This window comes from Acomys russatus, chromosome 26, assembly GCF_903995435.1.
Source record: "Acomys russatus chromosome 26, mAcoRus1.1, whole genome shotgun sequence".
In the NCBI taxonomy this organism is placed as follows: domain Eukaryota; kingdom Metazoa; phylum Chordata; class Mammalia; order Rodentia; family Muridae; genus Acomys; species Acomys russatus.
Window position 1 is genome coordinate 17,551,985 of NC_067162.1, and position 18,122 is coordinate 17,570,106.

At 46.1% G+C, this 18,122-nt stretch overlaps 1 protein-coding gene across 1 annotated transcript in view; it reads left to right on the forward strand.

The window, feature by feature from the left end:
• The window catches only part of Fto (FTO alpha-ketoglutarate dependent dioxygenase), a 353,593-nt gene that overhangs the window by 196,062 nt on the left and 139,409 nt on the right, over nucleotides 1-18,122 (forward strand). The window contains exon 8 of the mRNA XM_051168530.1: nucleotides 14,249-14,373. Coding sequence (XP_051024487.1) covers nucleotides 14,249-14,373 — 125 coding nt within the window. The remainder of the gene's footprint in view (nucleotides 1-14,248; nucleotides 14,374-18,122) is intronic.

Consider the following 18,122-nt stretch of genomic DNA (forward strand, 5'->3'; position numbering starts at 1 on the left):
GAGTAGTTGTTTGTAGACCTGAGCTCTTACATCTCTCTGGTAAGAAATGGTGTTTGTGGTGGTTACTCTTAATGCCAGCTTGGCACAAGGTGCAATCTCCTGGGGAGAGCCTCTCAGTGAGGGATTGCCTTGATCTGGTTGGCATGTGGACAGGCCTATGACAGAGTTTTCTCAACTGTGTTAGTTGAGGTAAGAAGACCCACCCTGAGTGGGGGCAGCACCATTTGAAGGACAGGGCCCTGATTGTGGGACAAAAGTGAACTCAGTCATTTCTGTTCTCAACTGGGTATGAGCAGCTGCTTCAGGTTCCCACCCTGCAGTCTGGAACCGTGAGCTGCACAGCTCTGTCTCCCCTAAGGGAGACAAAAGGAAGGAGAGCTAGCCAGGTATTCAGTCAGGAGCTCTGTGCTTGTGCCCCAGCAAGGTTCCCAACAGCCAGAGAGAGGACCATTGTGCCTACTAGACAGGCTGTCACCAAAACTGGCCCTAGCATCCTTCACTACGTTCTTGCTCACTACCTCCACTGGCTCCTGGGCAGTGCCAGCACTCTGAGCCTGGGTACCACTACTTGCACGGTGATCTACACAGACTATTGGGAGGAGTAAATGGGATGCCATGTCATGCTTCAGGCTTTCCCAGCTGTGTGATTTGAGGTGAGTTACGCAACAGTTTTGTTTCATTGCCATTCATTATTACTGTGCAAGCGTCCATGCATGGTGTATATTGGGACATGTCTGAGCAGTATGAGCATATGAATGTCTGAAGACAACTATATGCAATATGTTCCTTCCTTCTGCTTTTATCTGGGGTCTGGGGATGGAGCTATCAGTTCAGATCCTCAAGCCTGTGCCTCATATGCCCTTACTCACTAAACCATGTCATATGTCTTGGTTTCTTATCTATAAATTATAACGATGGTGGTTAAAACAAAACCACTTTCTGAATTACTTCACCAAAGTGTCCTAGGCATGTACATCAGGACAGGACATGGCAGTTGGTAAATGTTCAATAACTAACAATAGCTAACAGTTACTTATATCAACCCCCTTCTTATAGGACTTCCATAGCTACTGTGTGCATTTCTCTTTTTATTCCTACTAGTAACACTTTAATAAAATCTACATAAATTGCCGATTAGCAGGTACTGACTCCCTACCAGAGAATTTTATCACACAATTATCACACAATTAACTGGGTATGTGGCTATATCACAAAGCTGTATGCGAGTATGTGTGCCTGTGTGTCTCTGCACCCTCACTTCAGCGAGTCTACATAGACTGCTGCCTATAGGTGGGAGCTGGGTTTGGTTGAGCAGATCCTTTCTAAGGACAAATATGGCAACTGCTCACAGCATTCTCCCTAGATTGTCTGGAGTTGTCAGTCACATTGTCAATAGCCACTGCCTTATAGTGGCCCAGAGTCTTCCCTGTGGGACTGCTAAGAAAATAAGATAGTTGAGGCTGGATTTTTACGGTGGTGTGTTTGTGTCACGGCTTTGTTCTTAGAGGCGTGGGTCTCAGTTCTTATTGCTGTAGATAAAGCGGGAAGGATAGTACCCAGCTGGTTCACATTAACTGCTCATGTTACGATGTCAATGAAGAGCCGAGACATACTTTGTAACTCAAATCTATCCTCCAGTTCAGTTAAGCCCCTTATGTGACTCCTCACTCGTCTTCCGTCCTCCACTATTTCCCTACTAAGTTGGAAGCTCCTTGTGCCTAAGTATTCTGACCTTTTCCCGACGGCCGTGTAGCAGGGACTCAACTATCGTTCCCCACAGGAGGTTGCCTTTGCTCTATGTGCCTAGTATGAAGTGTGCTAGGCCTGGGGTTATATCACCAGATTACTCCACTTACTAAATTTCACTATTTGATGGATTATTTAACTTAGCTAAGCTTCAGTTTCCTCATCGATGCCTGCTTTACTCAATTGGCATAATTGAGATAATGTCTCTGAAAGCATCTTGCAGTGTACAAGTAGACCTGCATTGGCACCTGGCCCCTTGAGTTAGATGTGGCTCTGTTGCTTACTGATAGAATGAAATCTGACAAATTACTAAACCTTTCTGAGTCTCTGGTTTTTTAATCTTTAAATGAAAGCACCGTAAATACTTTTCTCTCATAGACTAGGATTCAGATATGCGGAGCTCATGAGCAGTGCCTGGCATGTTGAAGGTGCTGGGTGACATGCCTCTTGCATCGTCATCATCATCATCATCATCATCATCATCACTACTTATATAGTGCTCACACCAGGAGATACTGGACTACCTAAGACACATGTGCTGTGAAGACTGAACAGAAGGCACAGGGGAGCAGTATACCCTATAGTTTCACCTGCACTGCCAACTTGGCTGCATTTGGAATCGCCTGGGAGACACACCTCTAGGTGACCTGCAGGGGATGTTTCCAGAGGAGGTTATTTGAGGAGTGTGAGTGTGAGCGCACTGTCATCCCATGAGCTGTAGTCCCACCCCAAATAAAAAGGAGCGAAGGAAGAAGCTAGCTGAGTGCTTCCTGACTGGACGCAACACGACCAGCCACTTCGTCCTTCTGCAGCCATGGCTTCCCCACTCTAAAGGACTGTGTCTCCTGAGGCCATAAGCCAAGATAAATCTTTTCTCCTTAAGTTGCTTTTAGTCAGGCATTGGCCATAGCATCAAGGAAGTTCGTTAACACAGAAAGGATGCCTACTCTAATGCCTGCATTGGCCAGTATGCTTAGTGTCTCTAAATCTCAACAGTTGTGCCTCAGAGCACCATCTAACACACAGTAACATGCATCACATAGCAACATTGCTGTTCTAGGGGTCTGATGCCTTTAACATGAATCCTGTTGGAACCCTGGGTAAGGGGCAATAACTGCTCTCCTTTTCAGGTGGATGAACTGAAGCCAGAGAGAAGTAACTTACCTATGGCCAGCTTGGCAGTTGCCCCCTGGGGCTCTTGTTCTTCTTCGCCATCCTGAAGTCCCATTACAGGGATATGTGAAGTATCTCCATTTAACATTACTTCCTCTGCAGGCCTGAGTTGAGTGACCCACTAGCCAGCTTTGCTTGCATTTGGATGCTGTGCCACCAAATACATTCTCAGATGCAGTGACATTTTGAGTAGAGAGTCGTTGTGTGTGTCTGTATATGTGTATATGTGTATATGTGTGTATGTATGTATGTATGTATATTGGGGGTACAAGTGTGATTTTCTAAAAATCTGTCTGCTGAATGTCCCATAAGCAGGTCAAACTGCAAGTCTCTAAAACTGAACTCTTCCATAGCCTTGTGGAGTGACTTACTATTGTCTCTGTACTTCGTTTCCACATTTAACAGAGACGTCTCTCACATGGTGATCGCTGCTTTAAATGAGATAAATTGGAGGGCATGCCCCTTGGCCAGGTAGGAGTATGCATTCGGTAACTGTGGCTCTTGCCCTTAGTGTCACCATGGGGCCACTTCTCCAAGCCTGAGGGTAGCAGGACAGCCTGTGGCTTCCTTGTCCCAAGCGGTTAAAATTTCCACTGGGGCTCTTTAGCTTGGGTGTCAGCGAGAGAATGGGTGAGTGGAAGGGGGAGGGGCGGGTAGATACAAAGAGTGAATTATAACAAAGAGCCTTTTCTGCTTCAGCTCTTGTGTAGAAAACATATGTTCAGTGATGCAGGCAGCAGTTGGGTTAAAGACACACTGTAGGGCCGCAGACAAAGGGCCTGCGCTCTGCCTGCATTCACAGAGCATCTAAACATATTCACTTGTCTCACTTGTTAGGGACCAAGCTGTCAGCTGGATCCTCTTGCAAGTGTGATTTCTTTTTCCCCTGGTCCCTTTCAAAAGCCTCCTCCTCTCCTCTCCCCCAATGTTTTACACTTCATATAATCCAGTGTGCATGACAGACCACTTCAGCCTTTGTGCTACTGATGTTTCAGCGAAGGCGGGAGCAGACCTGATGGAGAGCTTGGATAACTTTCACTTGCCCGGGGACTGGGGCACTGCTCAGGCCTGATGTGGTCCAACTTCTTAGTGCTTGGTGTAGTTAAACACTGCGTCACCTTCTGTTAGTAGTTAGGCTGTGAGGAGAGTGGTGTAGCAAGATTCTTAAAAGTGGTGGCTAGAAATCAGGGGCAGTGTGTGTGTCGTGCTGGGGTTGAGGGACTTCGTGCTTTTATTTATAGAGTGAAAAGCTTTCGGTAAAAGGACAAATGACAAGGCCAGGCACCTCCACAGTAGCTGGAGAGAAGTCAACTGCCATCCCAGCATTCATGATGCCCGTGCTTACTTCTAGATCCGCATGGTGTTGTGTGCTGAAGATTAACCCATCACTTCCTGTATTGAAACTTCTGTAGCTTGAGTGAGTTTATTTCCACGGGTTTGGCGTAACACTTTGATTTGTAATATATTAGGGATACTGTTACAGTTCCAGTGCACTAGAGAATTACGAATTAGCATGCCGCTTATTAGGCCACTAAATGTCTCTTGGTCCTTTTTTACCCCTTCAGAGGGCAAGTGAAAGTTGACCAAGAGAGAATTAAATTATCATTATACTTTATAGAGCATACTAAAATTCAGCGAAATATAAAATGGCTTTATAGTAGTGAGAATGCTTGTCTCTGTGAAAACACCTTGGTATTCCTATGGCCGTATTTTCTGGTCTGTTTTCATGCTGATGGCTCTTTTCTCTTACGCTTGCTCTTGCTGCTTCCTGACCTTGTTTGCTGGTTAAGTTGCTTGTTCTGGAAAGCGCCAGTGTATTCCAGCAAAGAGAAGCCACAGAGAGGCAGTAGTCTCCTTTGGCTTAAAGCTATAAACAGGTTGGGAGCTCATTTTGGCAGTGGAGGCAATTACAGTCCTGCTAATGAATAGACAGTCAAATCCTATGGTGCCTTCCAGTGTGAGGTAATTATAGCACCTTAAAAAAGCACATTGGACAAAAGATGCCATGTAAATATTTTCTAGCGGAAAGTGTCAACAAAGTCATCACTACCAACACGCGTCAGAACTGACAGAAGTGACTACTGAGCACATCATCATTTTAACACTCTCCTTTGAAAAATCCCTGGAAGGAAATCACGGTGGGAAGGTGTACACAGGCTGTAGAGTGTAGCAGGTGACGCTGGGGTAGGCTTGCTCCCGGGGTGGCACCTTCTTCCCTGGCATGGTGCATCATGTCAGCACATAGCAGCAGAACAGGGAGATGAGTTGATACTGGTTCCATGTTGAGTGGTCTCATCTCAGGATGACGAGAAAGAAGGAAGCGTTGTGAAAGTGTGTGCGAGGCGCCCTCCTCCTGGGAAGCTGCAGTTCGCTCTTGTTTTCAGTGTCATCCTTGCAGTGGCTCTGGGCTGTCTTGGGGAGAATAATTAAGCTGTGTCTTTCACCTCGCTATGAATCAACTTTATTAGGCAGCGAGTACTAACAGTGAAGCAGGGTAGACTCCTGACATAGGCAAATCTTTTAGCCTGCTTAGAAAACAGGAAAAGGCAGGGGGTGTGGAGGGGGGGGAGAACAATGATTTTGTAAACTCCATAAAGGAAGAAAGAAAAAAAAGCAGTAAGTATGCAGAGCCTAGGAATCAAATCCCATTTCCTCATAAGAAGCCGTTGTTTCGGTGGCAGTGGCTAATGTACTGTATGTGAAAGATTTAAGACTAGCTGGAAAGCCTGGCCTCTGTTCTATTAGGCTGCTATTGAAAAGCCAGCAGTGGAACTTCGACTAGGTGCTCTGAGGTTTCTTAATGGGCTGTCGGGGGCAAGACACCAGGGCTGTGCTGGACTAGCTCTTTCCTGTGCATTAAAATACAGGGCCAAGCGATCACACACAGAAGTATGAATTACTTGATGCTTTCTCTGTTCCATATGGCCAGCCATGTCTTTGCCAATTAATCATGGACCAAATCGGCCAAGGGCCCTCTGAAGCCCTGAAGTCAACACTGAATTGTACCTGTGCCAGTGGGGGCGGGGGTGGGGGCAGTGTGAAATAGAAGGATGGGGGTTGCTGGCGCCAAGGCCCCAGCAGCTGGCTTCTATAAACAACACATTTCTCCTTCGTCTTCATCTGGCCCCTCCTTTTCTCTTTCCTTCTGTCCTCTTCTCTTATCCCCTCTCCCCCCCTCCTCTTGCCTTCCTCTGTATTTTTCTTCTTCCTCTTCTCCTCCCTCTCTCATTTCTTCCCTCCCTTCCTTCCTTCCTTCCTTCCTTCCTTCCTTCCTTCCTTCCTCGAAGTAAACAAAAGCCCAGGCTCTCTTTCACCACTATCTGAACCGCCTAGGTTGCCGCAGCAGTTCTGAAGCCCAGTTTGCAAACACTACCCTGGTGTTCCAGGTGAAACACGCACAAAGGCCATCCCCCACAAGGCTTGACCTTGCCAGTGGTGGAGCACAAGACTGCCCTGAGATGCTGGACTGTGCTAGCAAGGAGCAGATGAGATGCAGTGACTTCTATACTAGGGGCACGTGAAATGACGGACACTGTGTGCCCTGTGGAAGAAAAGAAGCCACCAGTGCCAGTCAAAAGAATTTAAGATTTAAAAAAAAATTGGTATCCATGTCCACTCCTCTGTGTCATTTTTCCTGAATCTTTTCTATATATGACATTTCCTACCGTTGGTCAAGCACCTGGTCAATGTGCCGTATTGTGCTGGTCACTTTGTATAGGCTGTCTCACTGGGTAGTTACAGCAGCCGCAGGAATACCTGCTCTCACTGACACTCCTTTGGAAATGAGGGAACGCATTAAAGAGTCATTTCCACCCAATTCTTTCTCCTCAGACACTTCCCACTTGCCTCCTCCGCTCCCTACCTCTCTGACCTACAGATGCCTAAGAGAACATTGTGGGGGACACATTTGGTAAACTCTCCATTCAAATGACTCCGGTCTTTGAGCAAATTGAATCCAGTGGGCCTTTGCGTGGGAATGAAAAGCTGCATTGTTTGTGGCCTCTTGAAGACTTCTTTCTGCCTATGAGATGCCCCCCCCCCCACCTCATCCTCAAGACAGCCAGCTTATCTCTTTCTCTTGCCTTGTAAATAGACTCTGGAGGAGAGGGGAGGGGACCTAAGACAGCCATCTCCTGTAGTCCAGTAGAGGTGGCACCCAGTGGTGACTTGGTGTTATCTCTTAGCCGAGGTCATCCAGGATGTGTTTTCTCAAATTCAGGAAACGGGAAAGAAAGTTTTAACATTGTGTAAACATTGGCACCCCCAAAATCTCCTGCTCCCAGAGAGGGAGATAAAGGAGGCAGTGGGGCCCGAGAGGGATGTTTATTTGTTCTGCTGGGCTGTGGATCCAAGCACAGTGGAAATCTTTGGTGGTGCCCGTCCAGTTTAGAAAATGTGACGGCATCACTCAGCGCTGAGCTTCGGAGGCCACACAAAAGAGCCATCTCGAGCTGACAGTCAGTAAATGAGGGAAGACCTGAGATCGACCTCTCTTTGATGGGACCAAGGCTATCTCCGTGGGTTCAGAACCTTTCTTCTTATAGGGGGAGGGGATGGAAGAAAAGAGGAAGGGGAAAAAAAAGGATCCCTGGACTTTTGAAGAGGGGAGGCCTGTTGGGTTTTTGACAGTCCTGATGGGGAAAGAGCTTTCTTGGCTGATAACATCTGAAACCAAGTTTCTTTACAAGTTGAACCTTAGCCCGCAGCATCGCTTAGAGCAGGGCTTTGTAATTTGTGAGGACAGCGGTGGGGGCAATGACGACAGGACAACAATCCTAACAGAGGACCACACTGTGTGTACTGTTAGGAGGCCGTTCTCCACAGGTGGTAGTAAGGATGGGAACTCAGGAAGCAGGAAAATCTTGTGGCTCTGGGATCCTGCTGTTGGTACTTTGAAATCACAAGAATGCCCCCATGTAAATAAACTAAGCAGAGGCGTTGCCAGCCATATTTGTAGAGTGCCATTCTGTTTCCCTGTATGCTGTACGTCCTTAAGCAAAAGTTTTCTGCTTTTATGGTAGTAGCTTCAGTGTGAGTTCCGGGACTGTAGCCTGCTCAGAACTGTCACTCCAAGTCAGAGAGGAGCAGAGGACTTGATGGTGAACTGCGTTGTTAGCAGTGAGCACACACATCCATTCCTGTTAATCTAAACTTCCCTCTCTGAAAGCCTGTGTGTACCAAAGTCTGCCCTCTGGCCCATGTGCTCATAGGCACACTCACAATTAAGCATGAACAAAGTTACTGAATATAATTGTGTTCAAGAAAAATTAAGTGAGTTCTGTTTTAATATAATAAATTAAGAACTAAAAAAATTATTTTCAAAGACTATAAGCCTAAATTTCAAGATTCCTTAGATTCTTGGTTTCCCTCCCTCTCTTCCCTGCCCCTCCCTTCCTTTTTTCCCTCCCTGCTATGTTTTGTTTTTGGTTTTGTGTTTGTTTGTTTGTTTGTTTGTTTGTTTGTTTTTGCATTGGTTTTATGCGTGTAGTTTTAAGGGAGAAGAAACTAAAGGCTTTCTGGAATCTTAGGGTCCTTAGTGTCCTGTGTGTATCCAGACTCCGAGTTAGTTTCTCTGTTGAAATGGCTTATAGCTGAGTGTGTACATAGATCAAATATGATGGGTCTATTGTGGGCAGTCCATCCAAATGCGGATTGCCTTTGCTATATATGCTTCCCCCCCCCCCCTTAATAATGTTGCTTTAGAGTAGGTTTTACAAGCTCTTTCTTAGACATGTCTTCGGGAGCACTTTGAATCAAATACTCCTTTGGCAAATCCCTGCCTAGGTGACCACTTGCCTTATGCACCAGGTGCTCTACGGCTTGTCATTGGATATCATAAAGTCAGAGATGTCCACCAGGAGTCTATTGCCACAGCATGCTGCCCTCCCAGGAGCCTTGGAAGTGAACATGGAGCCTGTCTGTCCTGAAAGAGCTGGCACGGTGGAGCAGGAAACGTGGAGCTTACTGAACACACACAGTGCACTGAGGTGCGGTTTAGGTCCTGCTCAAAGGTAGTCAGACCAGCTGAGTTTGGCACCAGTCTGTGGCTCATGCAGGACTTCATAAGGAGGTGTGGTCTGAGATGTGTCTGAAAGAGTCAGCAGGGATCAAGGGCGTGCATCCTGTAGAGCAACCAGGTGCTTTCAGGGACTTCCTAGCAGTTTGTGTGGAACAGAAGATGCCCAGCGGTAAAACTGGCAAAGCCAGCGGACTCAAGATAGCAGGGATTCTTTTCTTTTATTTTGGCTTTGGTTTCGGCTTAGGTATTTGAGCTTAAAATGAAACAAAACTTCTAAAATTTAAAACTAAAGCATATATAAGAAGGAATGCCCTGGTGATGTTGGGGTTTGGAGGCCAAAGAGCCTCATCTCTGAGGTTACTCTGCTTCTTGGAGGCACCAGGACTTCATACATGCCGTCCACAGACCTCTGTGTGCACAGTGCTGAGATATTTGAAGGACAGTACTGGTTCAGACCTGCACTTGGAAAAATGACCCTGTTCCTTCCCTTCCTCTTTTCTTCCCTCCTGCCCTTCCTCACCTCTTCCCCACCCCTCTCCAGGAGCCTGTGCATGCTAGGCAAGTGTTCTGTTACTGAACAGCATCCCAAGCCCCCAACACGTTCTCTCTTGAAATAAGGAAATTCATAGATGCATAAGATTGATGGCAGTTTGGAGTCCATTACGTGGTACAGGTGAGAGGTCTGAGCTGGAGGAGACAGGGAGGGAGAGAGAAGTCGACATTTAGTGCTGAGGTGAAGAGAGTGTGTGCAAGGGGCAGGGAAGGGCTACTGGATGATTCCAGGGGTGGAGTCTGTGCCACTCATTCTAGGGTAGGATTAGGGAAAAGAAGAGAAATGGAGGAGCAAAGGTGCTTCAGATGTGGGCAGATGGAGGCTGGGACACTGTTTGAGAAGAGATAGCTAGTTGTTGGCTGCATGAGGCAGAACTTAGAGCAGAGGGTAGGCGTGTAGATGCCATGAGTCTACAGGAGCCCCTTAAAGTGCTTTCTACAGAGAGAGGGGGCAAAAGAGACCAGAGAATGAAGGTTATGGGCTCGGGGCGGCAACAGTTGATGGTCTCAGGAAGAAGAATCACCTGGAGACAAGGAGGGGCACGCCAAGGGCTGAGCAGCAGGAGCCGAGGAGAGAGAGAGGCCCCTCCTACCTCATGGATGGAGGGCAGGACAAACCGGCCGGTTGCAAAAGCAAGAGCTACGCTGGAAGGAAAGCCTTTTCTACCTCTTGGGGTGTTCACAGGGATGTGTTTGTGTTCCTGGTGCACAGAGTGTTCTGGTCACAATTTCCAGATAGCTTTAATGTCTTCTCTTTTAAATAGTTAACACTTTCTGGCAACTTTGGATGTGCTAGATGAACTGAGTTTGAGATGAAAGTGAACACTGATGATCAAAGTGGCAGGTGTACTGGACAACCAGTCTTGACATGAGCTCAGAGAAAGGTCCTGTCCATGTGTCTATATACAGTTAGAGGGGGCCTTGCCATTAGGAGATGACTCAGGGGGAATGCCTAGTCCTCTTAAAAATATGCTTGCTTGGTTCATTCTTATCTGGCCACAATCCTCTTGGACTTTATCGAAAAGGGACATAACTCTCTAGGTGTGCTCCTGCCCCCGTGGCTTGCTTTCCGTCTTTTGGGTGAGGGGAGAGATAATGTGCTTTGGGTGGTAGGTGACTGGTTTTTGTCTGTTTGTTTGTTTTGTTTGCTTGTTTGTTTGTTTGTTTGTTTGTTTGTTTGTTTTTGGAATGTACATGAGTGTTCTATGTTGGTACTAATGGGAAAATACTTCCTCTTATCCCCAGGGTAAGTCAAACTTGAGGAGCCCCATTAGTATAAAGAGAAATATCAGTGAATTATCATGTAAGGGGAATGTTCTTTTGACATTCTGAAATTTCCTTTTTTGTTCAGTGGCTTCTCTCTCCACTTAGGAAAGGCTATGTAGTTATACCACTGCTATCAGCCTTCCCTCTTGAGTGTGCCATGAAGCCCATAGGAATTCCCAGAACCGCGTTAGCTGGCGCTGACAAGTCCACACCTGGAGTACTGTGAGGAGAGCTTGCCTTGGCCTCTATGTGATGCTGTCAGAGGCCCTCGTTGGAATGCAGAAAGAGTGCACGTCCATTCGGGAGCCCCATTGAGCAATGACCTACTTAGAGGAACCTGGCCAAGTGACGAGCCCACTTGGAGGAAGGCAGACAGTGTGCCTTCACTTTATGGTTATCATCTCATCTTTGAAGAGCACCACTGGTTTTTCCATTTTTCTTTAAAGTGTGTGTATTCTTAATTTTTAAAAATATGGGTTACTTTAAAGACAAATGTTAGATGTTGTATAGCTTGAAAGAGCCTGAGAGATAGAGTCTGAAGCCCAGAAAACTGAGACATAGAAGTCTGGTTATTTTAGAAGATCATTAATTCTTAGCAGTGAAGAGCCCCTCGTGAAAGTTTACCAGTTTTATGAGCTTATCAGGTATGGGATAGTAATTTCTTAAGAGTCATCTACTGTTCCTTTTGTTTGCAGTGCTTATTCTTCATGTTTCTCTTTCACTTATTTTGACAGCTATGAAGAGGTTAGGCTGTTAGTAGGCACACACTGGTAAGCGAGACAATAGCCTCTGCTTTCTACGTGGAACTTCCTCGTACACTCCTCCTCCCCTCAGAGAGGCTCCTCACTGTGTATGGAAAAAGAGCCACTGGAGACAATGAACATGGTAGTAGAGGCCAGGGCATGCCAAAGACGCTTTACAGAGCATTTTCTTCACCCTGGAGCCTACTGGATGTATCCATCATCCTTTGTGTAGGTGAAGTAATGTGTACACACAGGCATGGGAATGCACTGTGTGACTCCCAGCTTTAACAGTACGATGTTGCATGTTTCAGATGAGGGACAGAGCTGTTGTAAGTAGGACAGTCTGAAATTTGGCATCTTCTGGATTAAAAGCCACAGGCTAGAGGCTGCCTAAGTTCTGTCTAGCACCACAATATTTATTTTTTATATTAAAAAATGCTAATGGGCTTCCAGCATGAACATAACCAGGAATGTTCACATTTAATACTCCTCTGCCAATGGGTTTGTTTTGTTTGTTTGTTTGTTTGTTTGTTTGAATTCTTGATTTGGTCCTCTTGAGCCAGCATCTCTAAAAGGCTGAGATCACAGAGCCCAGTTGTGGCCACGTGACAGAGCACGTGCTCTCTGCTTCACTCTCTCACATCCTCTGTCTGCCCTGAGTGGGGTATGTAATTCCTGCATCTGGGGTTGCATACTGGGACTGTCTACAAAGAGAAAGCTTCCTCTCTGGGTTGGAGGGCTGAGACATACTTCTGTGGAAGCTGACTGTGCCTTGGCATTATCTCCTAGAATTGTGCATGTCTAGATCCTAGAGGGCATGAATCAGGGTTCGCATCCCAGCTGGGACCCTTCACCGTGGAGATACTGTCTCCTGCCTTAGCTTTGTGCTGGTCAGATGATGTATTCCATTCTAAGAGTCAGAAATAGATTTTGGCGAGTTAAAAAAAAAAAAAAACAAACAAAAAGAGGCTTTATTTGAAAGATAGTGGCAACTCAGATGCTTGAGGAGCAGAGAAAGACCTTCCACAATGCTCAGGAAAAAACAGGCCAGCCAAAGACAGGGAGTCCTAGAGCTAAGGTACTCGATGGGTCGCCTCTGAAGACACTCTCTTTTCTTCATCAACCTCTCAAGAGTGTGAGAGACCAGATCAAAGAGTCAGAGTGACCTGGCTCAGGCCCTTAGAGGGATGCCGCAGTCTTCTGTGGCCAGGAGTGGTGAGAAAAAGGACTTTCCCCACAGGGAGTCTGGGTGCAGTTGCTGGACAAAGGAGCCAAAGGGTGGGTGTTGGCCACAGAAACAACAACGACGGCTGGAGGGAGGGGGCTGTTAATAATTACATGGTATAGAAAGATCAGGTGGAGTCAAGAGGTGGGTCTCAAGTTCCGGAGAGCGCTGTAACTCAGTGGTTGCATCAGCACCCGGCACAGAAGGCATGAATTGAGCAGCAAGGAAACAGCAGGACTCTTCTGTTCCGCTAACCTCCACTTTGGCCAGTTCATTTAAAATAAAAATAAAAAGCCTATTTTTATGAACTCAATGGAAAACCAGATTAATTTTCATCATGTTTTTAGAATTGTGTTCTATTTGATATACACTTATATTTGGGTAAACTGGTGTTTACAAAAGAATGTCAGAGAAGCCGCACAGATTTCACCCTGACTTGAACTTAAGATACCATTCACAGAGCTAGTAATACAACTCAACAGGTAAAGATGCTTGCTGCTCAGCCCGACAGCCTCAGTCTGGCTCTGGGACCCACATGATAGCCGAGAACCAACCTTCACAAGCTGTCCTTTGGTTCCCACATGCAGGTGGTGGCACCCATGCAGGCTGTGGCACCCATGCAGGTGGTGGCACCCATGCAGGCTGTGGCACCCATGCAGGTGGTGGCACCTATGCATGCTCACAGATATGGACACCCAAGAAAAAGTAAATAGGTTAAAAAAAAATAAGTAGATGTGGGGCTGGAGAGTTGGGTCAGCAGTTAGAGTACATTCTGCCCTTGTAGACATACTGAGTTGCTTCTCAGCATCCATGTTAGACAGTTCATGACCTGTAGCTCCTGCCCCAAGGGACCCAGTGCCCTCCTGCACTCATTCCTGCACACATGTATGCACACATAATTAAACAATTTTAGTATTCACACATCTTTAAAAAATGTTTACTGAGATACACTGTTCTTTCTGATTTTTTTCCACGCCCTCATTTCTTTCTTTGCTAGTTCTTGGTTCGCAACCAGCAAGGATGATGAGTGGTAGCAACCTCTGACATAGGTGGAAATTGAAAGTAATGATTCAAACCAGAGGGGCTGTGCAGAAAGCCTCCACTGGGTGGCAGGAAACAGGGAAAGTCAGAGCCTGTTTTGTTTTGTTTTGTTTTGTTTAAAGACAAAACAAACAACTCACAGTGACCAATCCATGAAAATCATTCCTAATAATAGCTCATGGTAGGCAATTCCCTGGGGGGAAAAACCATTGGTGTGCTGAGAAAATGGGAGTGAAAATGCACAGCGTCTGGACACGTTTCTCTAGGCGATGGTGCTTTGGAGTTTGCCCTGTGTGCCATGTACATTGATTAAACCCAGAATATATGCTGGCCATTTTTGACCATCATTTACCGTATTGATTTGTTAGCAAGGGAACTGTAATAAAAAAGCCATTGATTTACTGTCCTTATTTGCTTATGGGCTTTTTTTTTTATTATTAATTTTTCACTTTTTCTTTCTCTTTTGGGGATCATTTCTTCTAGACAAATGCTGTGCTTCGTGAAGTTAAAAGAGAGGGGCTCCCTGTGGAACAAAGGAGTGAAATTCTCACTGCCATCCTGGCCCCAATCACCGTGCGCCAGAATCTGAGGAAAGAATGGCACGCCAGGTTCGTACTGCCGGGAGGTGGGGTTTGCTGTCCCTGACCTGGCTCAGCTTGTCCCTCTCATTTGTGGGGCCATAGGAAATGAACCAGGTGATGACATTCTGAGCTGAAGTTAGCTTTCCTGCCTGTGGTAACCTCATCGACTATAACGATGACCGACGTTGTCCATATGTGTGGACAAGTCTTCCTCAAGTGTAACATTTAGCCTGCAGGTTTGCATCTTGACCGTAATGCAGCTTAAGTACCTGATGCCCAAGCACCCTTTCTGATCAGCCGTCTGAAGTCTAGCTTTGTTAGGCAGATAGTGGGAAAGCCATGCAATGCACTCTCACTACCTGCACGGGGACAGAGTGTTTGGAAACTGTGCTTATTGGTCTGCCTCCTTTTCAGAATTGGCTGAGTAGAGATCATTTTTGCTTCAACCTGCTTTGTTTGTGCGTGGGGGTACCTGTGGTTAGAAAGCTGCTACTATGGAAGGTCTGTGCAAGTCATCAGTTCTGACGGAATGTGTTTGCCGAGGAAGTCCAGTGTCATCTTCCTGAAAGAGAGTTGATGTCTCCGAGGTCGGAGCTGGCTCCTCCACATGTTGGGTTTCTTCTGCGTGTGTAGCTATTAAAACTACTGAGCTCTTTCTCCTTCTCTGCACAAGAGCAAGAGGAGTCAAGAGGTGACACTGTGTTTTATTCCAACATCCTATTTGATGCTTAGAAATTCTCTGTGCCTAGGAATCAAAGAACATTTTCATCTAGAGCCATAATATTCTCATACTGCAGAATTTATAATAATTGATAGCCGTACCAGTAATTACAAGCATAAAATAGATGTGTTTGAAAAGGCATGAAGACAGGAGCAGCATTTTCCAGGAAATGCAGTGTGAACTATTGCTCCTCCCTAGGTATCAGAAGCTGCATCCTCAGCTGCATGGTCTCTGTCTAATTCCGGACTTGTGTTTCAGGGGAGCATCACGTCGTCAGTGTTGCCCCCCTCATACAGTGTGGTTATAGTAAACGAGCTTTCAACAGCAGTGACTAAAGAACAATTTACCATTTAACTTGCAGTAATGAAATTTTGGCTTTTTTATGTTACCATTATTATATTTGTATTATATTTTATTAAATAATGGACTACCAGCACTGGGGCATCAGAGAGGTTTCTTTCTCTCTCTTTGCCACTTCCTCTCTTCTCCTTGGTGCTACTTATTAATTCAGAAAGGAGAAGAAGACTGTGTCCGCTATATTCTTTCTCCCACGCCCTTCCCTCTGAGGACCTCACAGCCCTGGTGCGCGTTCCCCAGGAGCGGCTGTCTTTTGCTGGGTGCATATAGTTTGTTACCAGTAATTTCCTATGACATCAACTCGTTAGACAGCGTGGCCGAGATGGCCTGTTTAAATGGAGTCTGGCTTCAGCATTTCTGGCCCTTTACAGCTAACAGTTTAATCAGGAGCTGGAGCCAGTGTTGAAGTTGATGTAGTCTAGTATCTGAAACAAAATTTCGCAAGTCCTTTGTGGCAGAGGCGGAGGGAAGTAGGGGCTCAGCCGCTGACACTGTGCAGGCCCTCTTAAAACCAAACACCTGAAAGAAAATTTCAAGAGGTCGGTGTCCTGAGAGCTCCAAAGGCTAAGTGTCCTCGGAGTATTAAATAACCGTGTTCCTCCCCCACCCTTCTGCGCCCCCATTTGATGTTTCCCATCTCAGTGCCCTATCTCAAAGCCCCATCCATATGAGCCGGATAAACAGACGGTCACCATATCCCTCTCTTTTCTCATCAAAGCCCTGCCCAGCGTCTGGCACAGGCTGGGCCTTGCGTGGCTGTCCAGCGGGTGGTGGTAAAAGTTATAAAGCATCCCCGAAAGTGCCTCTCTCCCTTGCTGCCTGGATTTTAAAGATGGGCTTATTGTGTGCTTAAGAATTACCCAAAGAAAAGGAAAGAAAGGAAAAGAAAAGAAAACAAAACTGTGCTTTAACAGAAAATAATTAGCACTCGCCAGAGGCCAAGCAGTAGATTTCAGCCTTTACCTTCATCAAAGCTATCAGGGGACCAGTTAGATTAGATAATAGATTTTTTTCTCTTCAGAAAGTTGCACCTGGATGACTCTAATTTGCTTATAATATACATTGAGCTGTACAACTTCAAGAATCTAGTTAGCCCAGCTCCCACTGGCAGTCACTTCAGTGCCACCGGTCTTCCTATGTCCTTTCTTCAGCAGGTTCATCTGCCATCCTGATGACCAGAGTACATTTCCAGTGAAACTTGTAACTTAGTCATAAAACATGTGTCCCCCTCTCAGACCAGGAGTGGATCTATTGTCTGGGACTCCACATGTCTGAAACCAAAAGCATATGTTCTCTGTCATTTAGCTGCCTGAGGAAAGTGTCGATTCTGCAGTGACTTGGGGGTAACTGAGTTTGTCACAGTGTCACACAAGCCTGTGATTCTAGAGGCACTTCTGAACGCAGTTGGATTTCCTTCCCCAAACTTGATAATCTTATAAACAGCCCTCTCCAAATAGGCTTATTAAGGCTGTCCATTCATGTCCCCGTCAGGAGCACCGTGTGAATGCCGGGCAAGTGTTAACAGAAGAGGTACCGAATTTCTGAAGCTTTGCCTTTGTTTATACAGTCCACTCTGCCTGACAGACAGCTTGTTATAGCTTTTAAAGAACGGGGCAAGCCCTCTGATCTGACCCCTTCTTGACCTCCGCAGCCCAGAGGTCAGTCTGCAGCTAATAAAACCCAAAGCTCTTAGGGTCTACTGTAGGAGCAGGCAGAAAAAGAGCAGCTGCCAGCACTGAGGATCCCAGGATCGGCTGCTTTGGGGTCACTGTCTGATAATGAAAATGATTACCAAATTATATGGAAGTTTAACCGCAATAGTGAGAGAGTGGAGGGTGGAGCCCAGCGTATTAGGTTTGATAAATGAACTGTGAAGAGGCCCATCTGGCTCTCAACATCTTTTCTCCCCCTCTTTCCCTACCAAAGGGAAACATTTTAAAATAACAGCAGTACATATAGACTCAATGACCCATGCAAGGAGCTGGAGTGGATTAAGATTTAATGGTGACAGTAGACAGAATTATCATTTGAAAAGTACACCAAAGAAAAGGTACAGTTTAGTGTCCACGCTTGACTTGTTTTTCTAGATAAAAATCTAGAAATCAGTGCCTTGGTTTATTTTATACAAATCCGCAGCCTATGCCGAGGCATTCATGGGATAGTTACCCACGCTCAGCTTCAGGAGGGAAACAGGCCCCCTTTGCCTTGAACATGTCAGAATAAGTACCAAACATTTTGTTTCTTCCTGCTCACTCAGTTTCAGTGTTGGAGGTTAGTGAAAATGCTTTACAAAAAGAGGGTGGACATCCATTTCAGTAGCTGGCCTCTCTGCATGTTGCAGCGCTGGGTCTGTGCATGGTTCATGGGCACTATTGTATTCCAGCTAAGACTTGGCAATTTTTCTGGATCAGATGAACTGTTTATCCAGTGTGTGAAGTTTTCCCCCCTATGTTCACTCTGCGAAAGTGTAGTGGCCTGCCTCGGGTGTGAGGCTGGAGACCGCCCCGCCCTGTTCTTCTCTGCAAAGATGCTGTGCACATCACGACTCTGCTTTCTGAGACAAGAATGGTTTTTTACTCAGCAAGCATATGTGCGTATTTTGTGTGCTTAACTATGTGCAAAATATCACACACAATCCCGTGTGCTCTGTAGCCGGTTCCATGGGGATGGGAACATGACAGGCTTCCAGAAGGGCAGC